This window comes from Ochotona princeps, chromosome 11 (genome assembly GCF_030435755.1).
Source record: "Ochotona princeps isolate mOchPri1 chromosome 11, mOchPri1.hap1, whole genome shotgun sequence".
NCBI lineage: Eukaryota > Metazoa > Chordata > Mammalia > Lagomorpha > Ochotonidae > Ochotona > Ochotona princeps.
In genome coordinates this window covers 37,071,543-37,090,915 of record NC_080842.1, presented here as the reverse complement: position 1 = coordinate 37,090,915, position 19,373 = coordinate 37,071,543, and the positions used below count along the sequence as shown (strand labels likewise).

At 39.0% G+C, this 19,373-nt stretch overlaps 1 protein-coding gene across 1 annotated transcript in view; it reads right to left on the bottom strand.

Moving 5' to 3' along the window:
* Positions 1–5,665: 5,665 nt before the first annotated feature.
* Positions 5,666–19,373, bottom strand: part of ADAM7 (ADAM metallopeptidase domain 7) — a 39,642-nt gene continuing 25,934 nt past the window's right edge. The window contains exons 13-23 of the mRNA XM_058670036.1: positions 18,634–18,723; positions 17,487–17,682; positions 16,966–17,068; positions 15,814–16,000; positions 12,633–12,713; positions 11,310–11,388; positions 10,700–10,805; positions 10,243–10,342; positions 8,648–8,713; positions 6,896–6,952; positions 5,666–6,213 (exon numbers count right to left, since the gene is read on the bottom strand). Of these exons, the coding sequence (XP_058526019.1) occupies positions 6,169–6,213; positions 6,896–6,952; positions 8,648–8,713; positions 10,243–10,342; positions 10,700–10,805; positions 11,310–11,388; positions 12,633–12,713; positions 15,814–16,000; positions 16,966–17,068; positions 17,487–17,682; positions 18,634–18,723 (1,110 nt within the window). The 3' untranslated portion in view covers positions 5,666–6,168. The remainder of the gene's footprint in view (positions 6,214–6,895; positions 6,953–8,647; positions 8,714–10,242; positions 10,343–10,699; positions 10,806–11,309; positions 11,389–12,632; positions 12,714–15,813; positions 16,001–16,965; positions 17,069–17,486; positions 17,683–18,633; positions 18,724–19,373) is intronic.

The window sequence follows — 19,373 nt, the reverse complement described above, 5'->3', positions numbered from 1 at the left end:
TTCCCAGTGAAGCTGGTGGCTTTGGCTGTTCTGTGATGCAGGAAATGATGTTTGTGGCTCTGCTATTTTATCACTTTGCCTTCTGAGCCTAAGTATTCTCTCACTCAAAATCAGTGTGGAAGTTTACAGTTAGATGGGGCTTGTGAATGATAACTCATTCCTGAGGGTGGGATATTGAGTGTCACAATGTCCAGCTGGACAAAATTTTCAGTATAGAAACCTATTAAATGTGAATGAATTGACTAACATTTCTTCTGACTTGCTTGGCAGTGCCTCAACAGAGAAGTATCAGATTTGCTCAGTGTGCTCTTTAGTTTATCTTCCTTCCTTTAGCCAGCCCAGAGACTACAGTGAGCAGTGTCTAAAGCTTTGGAGAAGTCCTTTGTCAAAGAGAGCATCAGAGACGCTTCATAGGTCATATTACTCTCTAGTCACTTTCCCTGGTGACCTGAACAGTCACAGACCTGGGTGCAGACTCTAAGGGAGAAGTGAGAAGGACGTGGAATCTAGGCTACGAGAAAAACTGTTTCCTCTTTGTCTTTATCATATTGCCATAGGCTTTACTATCAAACAATGGATGCTCCTAATGTGAGATGAATGTTTTAAGGATGAGGTGTAGGTTATTTTAAGTGCTGGAGAAGTTGTATAAAATCACCCAACTTTCCAACTTGTTTCCTTTCAATGAATTATCTATGGATTCCTGTTAGAATGACAGTAAATCTTTACATTTGTTCTTCCTCTAGTCTTGACTATGATGAACATGGGGAAGATGTGAGGATAAATTGACATTGTGCTGACTTACAGCAAAGAGCATAGGCTAGCGTGGAGGTAGGCCCACCTGCTGCTTTCTGCTGACCTCTGCTTTTGACCCCAAAGCTGCCTTTTTGAGGTGAACTCTTGGGTCATTCAGTTACCACCTGTGAGGCTGTTATCACTTTACTCAGCTCAGAAATGCAGTGGTAATGAATTAAATCATGCCCTTGTTCTGAGACCTGAGTCCAGATTTGTCTCACCTCTTAGCTGCTATGAGTTTAAAGGTCTCTTTTGCTGTTTCCTTGTCTGTAAAGTCATCCTTCCCACTAAGCCTTGTACGTATCCCAGAAACACGGCAGAGTGCAGCAGGAGTCTGGAGTTTGGAAGAACTGTGTGAACCCCTCCCTTTCCCAATGTGTTGAAAGTGACCACTCATCTGGTGGAACCTTTCTTATTAAACCAGGGAGGAATGCTACCCATGGGAGACTCCTGAGTGACCTCCCTTAGGCCCTAACCAAGTGGCTCCCGCTGAATGTCTGTTGTTCCATTGCCTTCCCTTCCCTGCCCAGCAGTGGCCAAACAGCAACACATAGGTTGACCAGGCACACTGGACTGCAGGAAAACATCTCCCCACTGCAAGACCCCAAGTGTTGGGAAAGCATCTTAAAGACTCTGAGGTTGCCCTAAAACAGAGAAAACGATTTCAAGACCTCAAAAAACCCTTCCAGGGCTGTTCTCCCTTGCACAGTACATACGCTGTGCAAAACATCTGACTTGAGGGAGTCTCCGAGAGCTGCAGAAGGAAAGTCTCAGCCCATGGCTAAACAAAGCTCTCCTTTGGACAACAGCACCTCAAGTCACCCTTGCTGCCTAACATTACCTTTCCTTTGTGCTGTGTAAACACATACATCATGTTACTGTGGATTGAAAGGTTGAGAAGTCTGGAAGGAAAGTGAGAATGGAAGTGAAATGTAGTAATTTCACTCACACAGGTCTGCACTGGGGGGCCAAAACTGTATTAACCACAGCAGCAGAGAAGTGATCCAAAGCCTGCCTATTGGAGTTGGAGTTCTTGGATTGATACTCTGACTACCCTACGTATTACCAGTTTTCTCTCTCCTGACAAATGACTTGAATCCTGTTGACCTCAGTTTTCTCAAACTGTAAAGTAAGAATCAAGAGAAGAGAGGCCGTCAACCCCCAGAGTTGTTGTAAGGTGACGCGATGCAGCCAAGGGCTTCCACTGTCGCCCCACAGGTAGTGCGCATTCAGCAAGCGCTTTTGCTTTCTCTCTCTGATAGCCCGGAGCGGGCAGCATGCACTGACACTGCAGTTCACCCACAGAAAAGTCTCTGCTGCTTCAGATGTGTTGCTTCCAGCTAGCATTGCTGTGATCCTCAAGGTCTGCTTTTCCATGCCTGTGTTTTGGTTTGTTTCCAGAGAGCCCTAAGGTCTAGCAGTAAATGTGTCTTCCTTGCGATCGATACCCATTACATGTAGTTCACAATTACTGATTTCCTGAAGAAAGATGTTAATGAATCCTGTCCAGGCCAGGAGACAGGCGCTTCCTTGTGTAATGGATCCAGAATTTCCTGAAGGCTTGACCTTCAGTTAGGAAGCCATCAGGAAGCTTCCAGCAAGCCTGGGAATCTAATCAATATTCTCAATCCTTGGTGATGATTAGTAGGGGGACATCAGTTGTCATCAGTGATCTAGCCCAATGTCACATAAGTCACACAGGATGTTGGCTGCTCCCGACAGCAACTATCCATTATACATCTCTGGGGAAGGTTGGCTGGCAGTGCGGGAGCGGGGGGAGGAGGGACACTTCAGGTTTTCATGACAGCAAGGAGCCCAGTTAATTTGCCAGGCCTCAAAAAAAAAAAATTAAGATAGTGTGTAATTAAAGACAAAAATTAAACACCAGTTTTCAGGAGACTGAATTTTTGATTTTTAGTTTGCCAATGCTCCCAAGTCAAGAACACTGGATTGCAGAACCTAGAGGAAAGAATATGTACCTTTCTGACTTAACATCTCATTTTGAGATTTCAAGCTGTCAGCAGTTTTTTTTGGATAGCTGCTCTGTAACTACTTCAACCCACCGCCCTGCAGAGGGGAAGTAATATGTGATAAAATTCATCCAGATTTCCATATGTGATAAACAGGATCAAAGTTTAGCAGATTTCTAAATAGGCTTATTTAAAATACATTTAATAAATAGGCTTATTTAAAATACATTTAAATATATTTTACATTCCATAGGAGCTGAAAGCGTTGAGACATTTTCCAGTTAATGTGAAATTTGGTTAGCTCTGTGGCCACCTGGTGGTGCTTCTGTGAACTTCGGAGCTGGTTTGTCAGCCACATAAATGTTTGCTAATCTGGAAGTTACTACCTTTCTTTAGCATGTGATTTCCTTAGTTTTAGCACATGCGTGTGATTTTAGCACTCTGTAGCAGTCTGTGGGACAGAGGCCCAGAGTGGCTGTGTAGAGGTGGTGGATAGTGAGAATATTAATGCTGTATCAGGAATGTTAGTGATAGGTCATGGGGGTATGGAAATTTTATTTTTGATAATCATGGCTGCATTCATGACAGAATGTATATAAATTACATTAAAATATACTTGAAACTTCATATTACAAACCATGTAAATAATATATCGAATGCAGAAGTGGATTCTGATGTATATTTTCCAAGTATTGTAAAAAGTTGCCTGAGATAAATTAGAAAATCTACCACCCCAGGCAACCCTTTTTTTTTTAAACATTTATTCATTTTATTACAGCCGGATATACACAGAGGAGGAGAGACAGAGAGGAAGATCTTCCGTCCGATGATTCACTCCCCAAGTGAGCCGCAACGGGGCTGATGCGCGCCGATCCAAAGCCAGGAACCAGGAACCTCTTCCGGGTCTCCCATGCGGGTGCAGGGTCCCAATGCATTGGGCCGTCCTCAACTGCTTTCCCAGGCCACAAGCAGGGAGCTGGATGGGAAGTGGAGCTGCCGGGATTAGAACCAGCACCCATATGGGATCCTGGGGCTTTCAAGGCGAGGGCTTTAGCCGCTAGGCCACGCCGCCAGGCCCCAGGCAACCCTTAAGCACCAACCCCCCTTCTTGAGGTGTGAAGTCACTGGTGTCTGTGCACAGACTTTAATTTTTATGTTTATGTTTGATCTGGTATTACCTTGGATTGTACCAGAGCCTTTCTCATTCATGGTCCGCCATCTGGGCAGAGGAGTCCATACAGCTCCTGGTCACTACTTGGATTCAGATACACGCTGAGACACCTGGTGGGCCCTCGACCAGTTGTAATCCTCTTTTAAATTTTCCCCTCTGTGGAATCAGCTCAGCTCCTCCCAGCCCCTATGGCTGTACCCCACGGGGAACTGTGGAAAACTTTTGTAAACTTCCATGCTTCTTAGGTTCTCATAACACACTCATTTGACCCTCATCTGTGCCTAGTCTCACGCTAGCATCTTTTTTCCTAAGGGTTTCCTGTAGACTCTTGTATTTTTGGTAACAGATCTTTTGGAAGCAATTAGACTCCAATCCCTAAAATGCATTTGTTCTGCTTTGCAGAATGACTAATTCAACTCTCACACTCAGCCATGCCAAAGGGTGGAACTAGATTCCTATTGCATATTTTCAGGAAATGGTAAGTGCTCCTAAATGCAGGCAGAGCTGGGTCTCCAAGGGACAATGAGTAGGGTGAGGCTATGCGAGGTGCTTCCTAACCTGTGGACAGAGCCCAAAGGAGATAGGCCCAAGGGATGGAGCAGATAGTACCCATGTTTGAAAGACCTCCTGGGATAAGTAGTATGGGTGACCTGAAATCAAAAAGAAGTTCAACTGTCAGAAGGCCTTTGGGGCTCTAAGAGTGAAGAAAAGGAAAGCAGATTAGAAATGTAGAGAGATTATTTGGGCAAGAAACAAGGAGGCAGGAGGATTTAGGAGGTACCGATTGTAAGTGGAGTGAGAGAAGAGGAAATTTTAAAGATTGAAAACAAACAACCGAAAATCCTAAAACAGAAGAGATGGTTAATGGAGATGAGTCTCCTGAGAGAGATATGGAAGCAATGATAAAGATAGTGATTCATGAAGGCGCTAGGTTTATCGAGGGAAGAAAAAGATCAGAATGCGTGTAGGTCATCCAAGAAGACAGTGCTCAGGGCAGCGTGGAGATGTGGCTGTCTCTCTAGTTCTGAAGAGAAAAGGGTTGTTATTTGGCAGGTTTCTCTTTTTGTTCAGCCACAAATTTATGTTGAATATTTGTTTTAGCATCTTTCAGTTTGAGCACACACTTACTGCTATTCTTCCTTAAAGTGACAGTTTGGATTAGAACAACAGAGGCAGCAGACAGGGACAGGTCCAAAGTGCCAAGTCACCTCTATCCTCTGCCTTCTCTCTCCTCTGGCACACATAAGTCAGCAGAGCAACAAAAATATCACTGAGGACAACAGGCCTTTGCTCTTCAATTATAGCCTTTATTTATTTGAATCACGATTTCCCTTTAGCACTTGAGATCTTTATTTCAATAAAGTGAAAGAAAACTGCCATGCAATTAGCCATTCGCAAAAAGAAAACAGAGATGATATAGCAGACACAGAGAATCATCTGGGTAGAAATGGTTGAAATCATTCTCAGGTCCACCTCGCATGCCTCAGTAATCACATAGGAATCAGGCCAAGATGCCAGAAAATTGTATGCAAGCTGCATATATTACAAGAAGCTCAGAGTCCTTCCTGGAAATTATGCGTCCACCTTCTCAGCCGGAGTGAATATGCTGACATCCTTGTAACTTCTGACTTGTCCGTGGGCTTTTTAAAGAATTCTACAGTCGCGGACTCAGGAGTGTGGAACTGTCACAGGCATTTGCAGCCCCCTGGCTCCCAACATGACTGCAGTGGCAATGCTGCAGGTGAGGTGACCTATCTGCCTCCTTCACTTTTATTTAATCAATGGAACTGATACCATCCTGCACCGCCTTACTTGGCATTTATTTCTACAGAAGACAATTTTATGTAAGTCAGATTTAGTGGTAATGATGTCTTATTCCCATTAAACTGAGTGCTTTTATGCCCACAAAGAGAGTAGGCTATAATAAGCCATGTTTTGCTTCTTAGATTCAAGATTATAGGTCATTATCCTGAACATGTTGACTCATTACAAATAACTACATTGATGTTGTGTAGGAAAGTACTAGAGCGAGGAGATGCTGTATTGATCTAAAGATACTTTCTTTTTCTGTAGCACATTTTATATTTCAGGTTGTGAAATCCATATGTAAATACAACAGAAGGAAGTTGTTTTTCTTAAACATTTTCTGTTGAGATAAAGAACATTTGGAAAACCACCAGAATTTTATATGGGAAATAATCTGGGGTAAGTGTGAAGCTCTTGCCATGAGAATCCTCAAACAAGGCTGGTACAGCCGTTTTGGATATCCAGTTCCATTCTCTAGATAAAAAACAAACAGGTAGTTAAAGTCAGTAGTTTGCTATACTATAGTTAGCCATTACTTCTACTCATTCATGAATACTACTGGGATAATCTTTGTGGATTCTGTTGTAATACATTTGCATTTTTCTATATGTCTGTAGCCATAGATAAATTAAACAGCTATAAACTGTACAGACATATTTTGAAGGGAAGAAAATAATACTCTTTTCTATTATAGGATGCCCAACAGTTGTAATTTGCTTATACAGAGTGTCTCCTCTCTTCACCCTGCAGGAGGTAGACAGATCATGAGAAAATGTCCTGTGAGATGTTCTCTGTGCCAAGCATGGTTCCTTAAATTTTCATACTAACCCTGTCCCCGGTGCATGGGAGGAACTCAGCATCCATAATAGGAGAAGGCAGTGAAATCAAAACCTCAGAAATGCAGCCAGCTAGTGTAAAGTTTGCATCTTGATGAAGTTTCCAATAGAGAAATAGTAATTCAAATGTAAAAGTACCTTACACACACACTCTGTTATTAATCTGGTAAGTGAAAACTTTGGTAAAACAATCATAAATAAAACTGTTTTTTATAGTACAGAGGACATCCCAGTCAGTTAATGTGTAGGTCAGAGACACAAAAGGAGGCCAGCATTGTCAAGACAGAAAGCATTTTAAAGATTCTGCCATGGGAACATACCATTTTGTCCCTTTGGTTGAGATCTGTGATTCTTCGTGGATCTTTATTCGCAAGTTTCTGTAACACATAAATTATGTTGTATGATGAACTGTGCACATACTTACAGCACATATCCACAGGTGGACCACTCTTCTCCCTTATGAGAAATCTGACAGTTCTTAAACTGGTATGGGATGGCAGGAGTGATAGGGGATTGATCAGGTTATGTAAAGTTTTATCACAAATGACTGTGCTTTGCAGAATGTGAATTTCTCATAGAATGTATTAGGAAAGGAATTTAAAACCATTATTAAAATTTAGGGCTTCCAGGCCCGGTGTGAGAGCCTAGTGGCTAAATTCTCCACATGCGCCAGGATCCCATATGGGCACCAGTTCCTGTCCTGGCTGCTCCACTTCTAGTCCAGCTCCCTGCTTGTGACCTAGGAAAGCAATAGAGGATGTCCCTAGGCCTTGGGATGCTGAACCCACATGGGAGGCCCAGAAGAAGCTCTTGTCTTCGGATCAGCTCAGCTCTGGCCATTGCTGCCACTGGGGAGAGAACCAATAGATGGAAGATATTTCTTTCTGTATCTGCTTCTCTCTGTAAATCTGGCTTTCAAACCCCTTAGGGCTTCCATTCACATTGTATTTATTGGAATCTCAGTGAAACCAATCGATAAAAGTGAACTTGAGTGGTTCAGTGGGGGGCAGCCATATTAGTCCTGCAGCTATATTCTGGCACATAGGAAGGTTTTTTGTATGCTTGGAGAACTCTGAAACCATACACTGAAAATCACTCTAATTGTAACTTTTAGTCATTCATAAATAAAGCTTAATTAGAGTTGTTGATTTTATAAAGGGAGAGTTGAGATTTACTACATTCTGTGGAGAGGGTTGAGTAAAAAGTGTTCTGTGAGAAGACATGGTATTGAGGAAGCCCATATAGAATCTCCATTCCATTTGGATTCTTCCTAGTGACCATGTGAGATTTACTTATTTATTTATTTTCTTCAGTCTCATTTGCTTGGGCTCATTTCTTCCTCTCTCGTAAGGAATGATGCAGGTACATGCCACTTTGAGTAACTGAGGCTTCTGAAGGCCTCAGGCTGGTCGTGTCCTCCTTGAAAACCAACATTACATTTTCCACCCCCACAGAAATGGACTGTGACCAAGGCAAGATCAGTGTGGCTTTTGTTTATCATCAGACTGCAAACAGAATTCCTGATGGATGCAGCGCCACCATATTAAAGAAAGACAGTCAGCCCTAAATTTGTGTGTCCCCTCCACACTTTAATCTGTTTTTTTAAAAAAAAGTCTCTAGGTAAACTTGTGAGCTGTTGGGACAGCCATTGAGATGCCATGTGGGATCTGTGTATCATATACTGGGTTTGAGTGCTGGTTCTCTTCTTGATTCCAGCTTCCTGCTAATGCACACATGACTGCAGGTGATAGCTAAATATGTAGGTCTTCCTGCCTACCTGGGAGGTCCAGCCTGGGTTCTCAATGGCTGCCTTTGCACTGGTAGTTTTGCCACAGGAGAGTTAACCAGTGCCCAGTAATTCTCTCTGTCTCTCTGACTTTCAAATAAAATGAAAATAATTAAATAAATCTATAAAAATATAAATATGCCAGTGTCCTATTTCTATTTCAAATCAGGCAGCTATGTTCTATTCTTGGGTCTTTTAAAAATCCCAACAATGTTGAAGAGGCCTCAAAATTATCATTGCAGTGGAAATGGACCAGCCCAATGAACAGATAAAGGCAAGGACATACCAAGGTGACGTAGTGGGGACTTGAAAAGCTGACTGGAAGGTTCTCCACTGACTCTTCAGCTCTTTCCTGGGTAAGAAGAAAGACTGTTAATCTACAAGGAGGACTCAAACAGGTATGTCTGTTTCTTGAAGCCATATAATATCTTTCGCAGCAATCCTTGGAATATATGCCTAGTGAATGCACCAATTTTGTAAGTTATAGAGATACTATTCTTCCGTAGATGGTTGTTTTGCACTAGATGAAGCAAAGATTTTAGAGACAAAGCAAAGCATCTGTGAGAAGAGTGTTTTTATATTATGACTTTTATATTAAATAACAGACAGATCTGTTATCTTGAATCTGAAAATTTCTGTCTACAGGTCTGAAATTCTACCGCCAGCTAAGCTGCTTCAGATTTAGATGAGTCTTGGAGAACTCCACAGCTTCCTGTTAAAATGCACATGTGCCTTAGAAAGTTATCCTTGGTTAAGTGCTTCCCATCCCACCCACCCTCTACAACCCCACCTTGGTCACTAATGCAACTGGCATGGTCCAATGGAAACAGGGCTTGGAAGAGACCCTAGACTCCAGGGTTGGGGTGGGTTACAGACATTAATGAGCTGGGAAAGACAATCAAAGGGTATTTTCCCCAAACCAAAGCTTTGCTGAGGGCTAGTATCTGATGAAAACTAATGTGTTAAGCATGCATCAGTTAAACCATTATTATTAATATGTTGTGCCAAACACAGAAGCTTGAAACACGGTACTTGAGGGCTGAAGCTTCCTTAAACAATTTATGTTTCTAATATATCATGGTGTTTATGCCACCAGTAAGAAATTGGATGTGTTAATGCCCATTAAGCTTCCTTCTAGCTACCTTCATTTAACAAAAAAGCCAAACATCCTTAAGGGAGTTAACATATAGAAATGTAAACAGTATTTCCCAGGCTGTGCTTATACTGCTTGTTGGCTTCTGCAACTGTTGTGATCACGTGCTCAGGCCACCTCTGTGTGACTCCTTTCTCTAGCAGTGTCGCTGATTTATGTATTCGTGTAAGAGAAACATGATTAGGAAAATAATTACAGCGGCACATGAGGCATAGAAGATAATGAACTCATATTAAATGTTAAATATATGCGTAATACTGTACTGAGTACTTTTACATACACCTTCTCATTTAAACTTCTCAGCAAATATTTCTTCTTGAGATTCATATACAAAGCCTCTAGTGCTGTTTTCCCCAGTATTGTATCACTGATTCTTTTTTTACATGATTTTATTTTGAAAACCTATCTTGTGTGACTGAACTGTTAAAGCTGAAGATTCTGCTCTGTGGCCCAGGTGTTGTTTACACTTGTAAAATCTCCCAAAGGTTCACAAATCGATAGGTTGTGCGGCTAACACATGCTGCTCTGCAGTAATGTGTTGGTGATGTCTTGGATGGTTTTGAGTTCTGCTCTCCTGCCTATCCCCATATATTGGTGGAAACCTTCACTCACGTGAAGCCATGTGGAATGGCTTCCTGGCATTGCCCACCTCCTTGAGTCTAAGGTTAATGCCACTTTAGACACATGCCTCTAGAATGAATCACATTTTACAAATGGGAGCTTCTTACTTGCAAGGGGTGGATATCAGATAAGATGGGATCAATCTTTGCCTGCTGCTCTTCACCAAAGTACCCTTTGTTCTCCACTCCCAGCGTGTCTCGAGATGGGCTGGCAGGAAGGAAATGAATAGTGACTCAAGTGACAACATGCGCCAACGGTAAAAATGAAATTATCTACAGGATTTTTAAATAATAATACTTATGTTTTGCCCTTTAACTATTAAACCTGTGTCTTAGAGAGCATTTAATAACAGTATATTTTGGGGAAAAATCCTTAGGTGATTCCAATGTGCAGTGATGTTCAGAAATCACTGGATAAGCATTTGGATATTAGCAAATATGTAAGAGTCTAATTTACTGGGTTTCTTACCTAGTGTTTAGTAAGAGAGCTATACTTTTTCCTTATCCTCTATCTTTTACTTTCTGTGTATTGATCCTACTCCATACTTAGAAAATGCAGACATACCTCTGATTTTGCTTCATTTTAATACATTTTTTGTATTTAACTAATAATATCACAACACCAACACCAATTATAACCAAGATAAGCACAACAGCCATTATGGAGACACCTGCAATTGGAAAACACATCGACTTCAGCCAGGACATTGACCAAAGGATAGTGAGAATTAATTAGCACTCAGTGAAGCTGCCTCATTTTACTTCTTTCCTAAGGAACTTTAATTCTCACCCCCCTGACTTTCTTGAAATACACTAAAAGCAAATATATGTAACTTATTAGTGGTATCAGCAGTTGACATTCAATCTATGGTTCCATTATATTTAAAAGAAGTGCGATCAAAAGTTTTAGTTGTCACCTCTTAACTGTAGAAAAGGCATTGTGTTGTGGATTCTTAAGTAATCTAACCCAGATGTAGCTATAAAAAGATTCATTGCAGTAAATTCAATTTACATATAAAAAGCAATAACAATAATAATGAAAGCAAATAATAATAATAATAATACCATACATCTATGTAGAAGCATAAAAATTATATAGCAGACAAGGAAACAAAGAAAATTCTCACTGGATAGGCTTTTGTTCTATTTAAGATACTATATTCTAGGATGCTCACTGGTAAGGTTTAAGTTTTCGTCCACATCTGGGAGAGCTTGTCCTTTCTCACAGGGACACTGCAGTTCACTGTCATTCACCTGGAAGAACAACCAATCGTGGAACTTGACTCAATGGCTGACCAAAGCTTTGTTTTGCACCTCTCCTTGCCTGTTGCTAGTTCTGTATGAATCACAGTACACACACTTCTTTTATGATTCCTAATCTTCATACCAAAAGCAATGTTACAGGAAAACAAGCAGAGTTAAGGAAGGAGTCACCCTTGAAGAAAGCCTTTGACCTCAATTTGAGAATGATCTCAAATTGAGACAACTGCACAAGACAACAAGATTCATTTTTCCAGACTGAATTTTGCCAGAATTGGACATATTTTGGCCAAAGATCAGGCTGTACCTAAGCCCAACAGTAATGGTGGTGGTACGATCTTACAGTATTTAGCCCATCAGAGAGCACTGTCAGGATTAGCAGCACAGACTCTGCAGAAGGCTTTCGGCATCTGGAGCTTCTCTGCTTTGCTACTACACAGCAATGCTCTCTCTGAAGATAGTTAAGAATATTTAAAAAGTATCAGAGGGTATTTCAGATGGTTATGGAAAATAGAATTAAAACATTGATCTACTTCAATATAAAAATTCTTGAAATCCATGAATCTATAGAATGCATTTTCATGAACTTTTTAAAGATACTTAATATGCATAGATGCAATTTTTTTCACCAAGACAAACGTTTCTTTTATAAAGATTCAATTTTTCACAAAAGTTTTAAAGTACTTTTGTTTATGTATGTAGTTTTTGATTATAGGTACATGTATGGGTGCACAAAATTTTGATGTATATATATGTGTACATTGCTTGAAAGAATGTCTGACATACATGTCACTCTATATAGTTATTGATTATGCAGATTTAGGAAATGTAATCTCTATAAACACTAACAGTTATTGCTAGCTCTGAACAGTTAACTGAGTCAAAAGTTACTATTTTTTTTCAAAAATTTAATGTTGGCATGTTATAATTTAAAATTGTGAACTTTTGTCAACAATTGAATTGAATTTTACCATGCTTACACTTTATCATTTACCTGATTAGATCTAGATAACCAATCCAGCAATAAATCATAGACTTGCAATTCTGGCAATATATATGTCAGATAACATCAAATTTGACTGTTTTGAATTACTTTTTACTAGTAACACAAGAAAAAATGCATATCAAAAGTACATTTGGTTTAAAACTTCAGCATGCACACACACACAGCCATAGGAATAAAACTATGTAAATTAGTTGCTGGTGAGACATTAATTCAGAAATAAGCCAAATCTTACAGAATTGTCATTGCAATGAGATGGGCACTTGGTTGCATTGTAGGCTTCTTCAGTATTTATACATTCACCATTGTTGCACACCTACAAATGAAAAAAAAACTGAAATGAATTAGATTGATTTTGAATTATGTGAAAAACTTCATGTATCTATATATGTGAAATACATGAAATTATACTATATTATTCACAAGATTTCACTACAATTTATGTGGTTTTATTGTGAAGTTTCACATGTAGAATCCCCTGTGGATGGAGAAATTTTCTGTAAGTTTATGGTGAGTGATTGTACATGGAAACATTAATTATTAAATCTTTACAATAAATTAAGATTTTAGATTTATGAAAATTGCTATACTGCCATTCAATATTTCAAAAAATCTTAATGACATTGTCAATGTGCATTGATAATAACTAAAATAATAAAATCAATAGTTTTGTAGTATTGCTCAAAATAATTTTTCTTTGTGCTATGCATTGAGTAATTTACATTTCTTCTATCTTTAAGTTCATTTTTCTTGGTCATTCTCAACAGTGAAATATTGAATTTCCATTATTATACTTTTCAGTTTTAAAATTTCTACATGATTGTTAATATTTTCATATCTGCCATGCCTGTGTATTTTTTCTGAGCCTTTAATGTTTGTTTTGAGATATATACACATTTTCTCTCTGACATATCTTTATGACAGATGGCTTAAATTCCTTATCAGAGAGTTACAATATGTGTCATTTTATTATAGCAATTGGAGGATGATTTCTTTCATTCAAGGTGAGGTTTCCCTCATTCATTGTTTGAGAAGTGACATCCATTTGTATACTGGATATCTGGGGTATTATGAGACACTGGATATTATAAAGTCTTTTGTTTTTGCAGACCTTCTCAAAAGTCATGCCTGCTAGGGCAAAGAGTTACTGCCTCATGTGGAGATGCTAGGCTGCTCGCGGGGCTTTCATGGTACAGTGGGGTGGGAGAGATTCATTACCAATGAACTTTGGTACAAGTTCTGACTCCTGTTTAAGCTTCCTTTGAACCTTTGACTTGGGGGCATGAGGGCATCTGTTACACCTGGAAGAGTATCGGAACGTAGGTTCTCCACATAATCTTTGCTGATGTTGGTGAGACAGGGCTTGAATTTCCAGTGGTGTTTTCCTGGGATTGGGGATATTGCCAAAATACTTACTATTTTGTTTCCCCATTCCTTTTCTGATTGTTTGGTTAGAAAGAATAAATTATCCTGGTGCTTTATTTTCAAGTCATGAGCCTATCTAGCACGTACGTAACCTATCATATGTATAGAAGGCAAAAAGGAAACCCAGGGAAGGGACTGTCTTGGGGTTCCTGAGTCTAGAGGTCTCCAGCTCATCTTGTATTTTTCTCCTCACTTTTCAAGGCCTTTGCTTATATTTATTACATTATTACATAATGGGTGGTTTTAGATGAGTTTAGCTGACGAAGAAATATTTAGTCCATCTCATTTAGATCCTAAAGAGTCTATATCTATTAATGACCTGTAGTTATAATCTTCCTAGAAATACTCTACATATTATCACTTGCCTAAGACATGTACTACTCTGAAGAGGTATTTTGGTAATGAGGAAAATATACAGGCAAGGGAAATACGGAGACTTTCAACTAATTTTTGCTATCAACTTATAACTTCTTTAACAAATGAAGTTTTCTAAAACTTCTAGCTTTTTTTTTCTAAGCATTTTTACTCTTTCTAAGTGTATATTTGCTCCACAGGGTTATGCTCTGTATTTCTCAGATTGGTTTCCTTCATTTGCATTTGTTGACTTCTTTGACATCTGTTGCCACATTTTTTTTCTTTACCTACCATTCTTAATGGAGTTTTGTACACTCTATTGAGCTGAGGCAGATGGTTAAAGCCTGTGTGTATGCATATCACATGTTATATATCCATTTATAAATTAGTGGTTATCTTAGTTGCTTCTCTGTCTTGGCTAGTATGGATCATGGTACAGTGGTCCATAGAATGGCATTTACTATTCATAAGTTCACTCATTAGAAATTAGCTGAGAAACTGACACCATGATGATTGGTGTGCTTCTGCTCCAGCCCTTCACTGAAGAAACAGGTCTTCTGGGGCACATGGATGGTATATTACTCATTCTTTAAAAAAAAATGAAATCCTGTCATTTGCAGCTACACAGATAAGCCTGGAGGACATGATGTCAGGTTACATAAGACAGGCATACAAATAAAAATGGTGCAATTTCTCTGCTATGTGGAGCTAAATTATTAGTTCCCAGCGAAGATTAGAACTGGCATTACCAGAGGCCAAGGTGGGCCATGGAGGAGAGAGATCAGGGAGGAGTTGGATAGCAGATATGGAGTCACTGAGAGATAGGAAGAATTAGGTTCTAGTGTTGTATAGATCAGTTGGATGAGTATAGTGCACATTAATTTAATGCATATCTCAGTACAGTTAAAGATTTTGAAAGACTCAAAACAAAAATTAATGTTGTAAGTGGTTAGAAAATTACTCTGATTTGAGTCTCACATTATATATAAGTATCATGTCATTGTAACCCATTTATCTATGTCATTATATATCAGTAGAAATAAATTAAAAATTGTTAAATAAGTTAACTAAAAGTATTTTCTCAGTGTGAAAAGCTTTGTTCTTCCTGTCAAACTAAAATGTCACTCACCTAAAATTCTATCCATATTCCAGAAGCAAAAATCAACCACTTATTCATTTGAATCTCAAATATACAGTGGTCACAGGATTATGAAAGCACTTTTGTAATAACACTGTGTAATATTTAATGTGTGAATGCTTTTAAATACCTTTATATTTAAATTATATGTTCCTGGCACCATTATTTGATGCCAGTATTGTTGAATGAACAAAGTGAAGAAGTTAAGAGTAATACTTTATAGAAACATTAATTGGAAAAGATCATAGTAATAATTTCATTAAATTCTGTAACATACTAATTAAGCAAATTTATATAGCAACTGTATCATTTAATACAGCCCACATTAGGCAAAATGAGTATTTGTTACTATATTGTTGCTACTTTGCTCCTTAATTTAAACTTGCTACTTTTTCTCCTGCTTTCTTATTTATAGGGCCCTCTAGATCCAATGATCAGAACCAGTCATTTTTTTTAAAGTGGCTAAACCTATAATTTTTGAAAAAGACTTACATCTTACCATTGCATCTCCACATTTTGTTCCAGAAGACACCAGTCCGACATCTTTAGAACTGTAGTATAAAAACCTACTTTTGCATTCAGCAGTGTCATTATGCTCTGCATCTGTAAGGTGGTAGATCCTGTATTCCCCGATCATATTGGAATGATGTCCCCCTGTACAGTATATCTTCCCACACTTGATATCTCTGAGGGAAAGGAAGGCATTCTCAGACTTGAGACCAGAAATGCAACTTTGTAGATTAGGCTGTTGTCAGGTAGCCTGGTGACTTTTTCTAGACCATGTTTGTCATCAGGATCAAGGGGCCAGAACAGGCAGAAGAAAACATTGCACACATAGCAGGTGACCCTGGGAATATAGGTAGGTAAGGACCGTAAAAGATAATACTGCCTTTCACTTTCTTCATGATTCTCACAGATAGTATTTGCTCAAGTTTACTGAAGTAAATTTTTGTCTTTGTGTTGTCTGAGTTGCCATTACTTTCACCAGGACACCATGAGTTATTTCATAAGCTTCCATGCATGGAATACATCAGTTCATTCTAACAACTGGCAAGGTTACTGTTGTTCCAATTCCCATGTTACAGACCAAGATGTCACTGAAAGTAAAGGAGGTTGATATTTACTCTAACTAGCCTTAAAGATGATCTTGTCCCTAGTTGATGGTGGTGGTGGTTTTCAGTCTGCGATATCTTTGAAAAGGCATATGGAGTGTCAATACCAGCCTTGGGAGCATGACTCTGCTGTGTATTTCTAGGCCAAATCTAATATTCAGTTCCTCCCCTCTTCTAATGCCACTTTCTACCGTTCTCTGTATGACTCACTTCTTCACTTCCTTTCTCTCTTTTTTCAACGTATTTCCCACCTTTTCCTGTTCACCCATTCTTCTAATAGCATTAGTTTCCTCCTTCTCTAAGCATCCTATAACTGCCCTGACCCCCGTCTTTCTTCCATAGATTCCATGATCTTCAACAAATGAATGCAGCATTTAGATACCAGCCACCACTGTCAGGGATGTGTGCTCTCTTCCTGCTGCCCTCTTTTCCTAATGTCCTCTCCATAAAAGTTGGCAGGTGTCAGAACTGGAACTGGAACCCTTCTGATTTTGTCAAACACTGTTAAAGGATGCTTATTTGCTTCACAGAGTACTTACTTGTCTTCACAAGGGACTAATTTGTTTGCTTCACTTTTGCAGTATCCAAATTTATTTCCTTTTTTATTCATCTTGTAGCATATATCAGCACTCTGTTTTGCCCCTGGGATGCAAAGTGGCACGATACAAGTAAAACAATGAAGGCATAAGCACCACAAATCTTCAAAGACCTTATTTTTCTGTTACATGTGACTTTAGTATCCACTCATAGAGCGGTAGCGCACAGTGGAATAAATACAGAACATTAAATTATTGTATCATCAGAATACTTTAGGGAAGAGTAGATATATTAGAAAATAGCAACTATACATTAGTTCATATGCTCATACTGAGCTAGCAAATTAGAAGCACAGATAAAATCAGCGAATGTTAGAGATAACATCCAGAAAAATTTTAGATAGTATCTTGGGAGACTGCCACGGAATATATCGACTCCAGGCTTGCTCCATGTTTTTTCAGCACAGTAATACAGAAATACAAGTTGGTTTCTTTATCAGTCATTCACTCTTATTGTTTCTTACCATCATCAAACAATTTAGAACACTGTTCATCCCGAGTAGGACATTTCCCCATGAAGCAGTACCCTTCTTGGTTCTTGCAAGGAGATCCATTGACTTGGAATTGGTCCTTAGGACACTCAGGGGAGTGGCCACTACACACTTCAGGTAAATCACAGTCATCTTTTGCTGGTCGGCACAGAGACCCTGCTTTCTTCAACTGTTAAAAACAAACCAACAAACAAAACAAAACAAAAAATCAGACTGAATCTGAATATATTAAGATATGTAAGTTTCAGTTAGTAGGCAAAAAAATGACCCATTTTTTTCTTAAAACAAAACAAAGCAAAAAACCCTATAAAGGTTGATTCTTATTTTCTTCTCCATTTTACTGAGAATTATTATTTGTACCTTGGATTTTAATGCAATTTTAAGAACAACAAAGTGGTAATTTTGAGACTTGGGAGTTAGAGCAGCCTAAAGTAAAGTTAGAATGGACAAAACAGAGGACTTGACAGGAGCTCTCATCCATTTTATCTTCTCTTTGTCTCTTGCTCAAGTCTGTGTATTCCTCACCACCAAGTTAGGAATGACTGTTTCTAGTGAGGAATCTCCATTCCCTGGAAATCAAATACCTTCACATGAACTGGGTATGTACTCTTATTGCTGGAGAGAATTGATTGGCATATTTTATCAATCAGTCCTTGAACATGCCCAGAGATGTAGAAGGCATATTTATTTCTTTGGTCAGTTCACAATACAGAGGGGAGCTGAAAAAGGTATCCAGAAGCTCTTAAAAACTGATTCCTTTAGATTTCTTTTCTAGGAGTATTTCTCCATCTGCAAGCCACTACAGTTTTCTAATCCCTTTTCCTTTTAATCTCACTGGCTTTGGGATCTCAGTTGTCCTAATTAAGGGTAAATAGATTGGTAATGATTGACAGAAGAGAAAACCTAGTGTTGCTCATGTGATTTTACTGCAGATATAATGAGTACTACTTAGCATGGCACTGTCCCATGCTCAGAAGTTGAAGCATATCGCAGAGATGCTCTTGGATATTTGGAAGTCTCGTCCTTTTCTGTACTTAGTAGTACAGGGTTATCCAAAGGCCAGACAACTCTTTGGCACTACATATACTTAATAAATCCCCTCTCCAGTACAGGGTCTTACCTGACAAGATTCACAGCACTCTCCTTCTGCACAAGTGTATCCTTGCTTCAATAAGCATGTGTGGGCTTCACAGCAAGGATCACTGCACTCCTGGCAAGAGTCAGAAATCAAAGATCATAATTTGTTTTGTACTCTGGCTTCTGATGAGGCACTAATTCGTTTTGCTTTTGTAGAATCTAAATGGAATATAAATCAGTGACTCTAGAATATGATTACTATTTGGAACTAGTGTTTGGGATATTCAGGGTATCCTTCCTCTCTGTCTGTTGAATATTCCACAGTTGATGAATCTAATTGGCAAAATCAGAGTCTGACATTCATAATCTTCCCTTCTCGTGATGACTTCCATTCCCTGGAGGGCCCAACCATTTCCCTATGGTGAAGCTGATGTGGTTTAACACAGCTTCTGAAGATATGATTTTATGTTCCCCAGGATGCCAAGTAGTTCAGGATGACCTTGCTTTTCTTAAAAATCTCATTAAAAAGTAACAGCAAGATTATCACTTAGGCCTCATGTAATTGAACAAAACTGCTACAGCAAAGAAAATTGTGTGAACTTGTCAGGCAAATATTTTCTGAGTTAAATCAAACAGTAAAAGCATTACAAAGAATCCACATGGGCAAGAGAAAATGTTACGGAAAGTAGTAATGTCTTCACATTTAACCAGACATTTGAAGATCAGTCTTACCATCTCTAGATGGGTCATTATCTCTACTCCAATTATAGAGTTTCATATTTA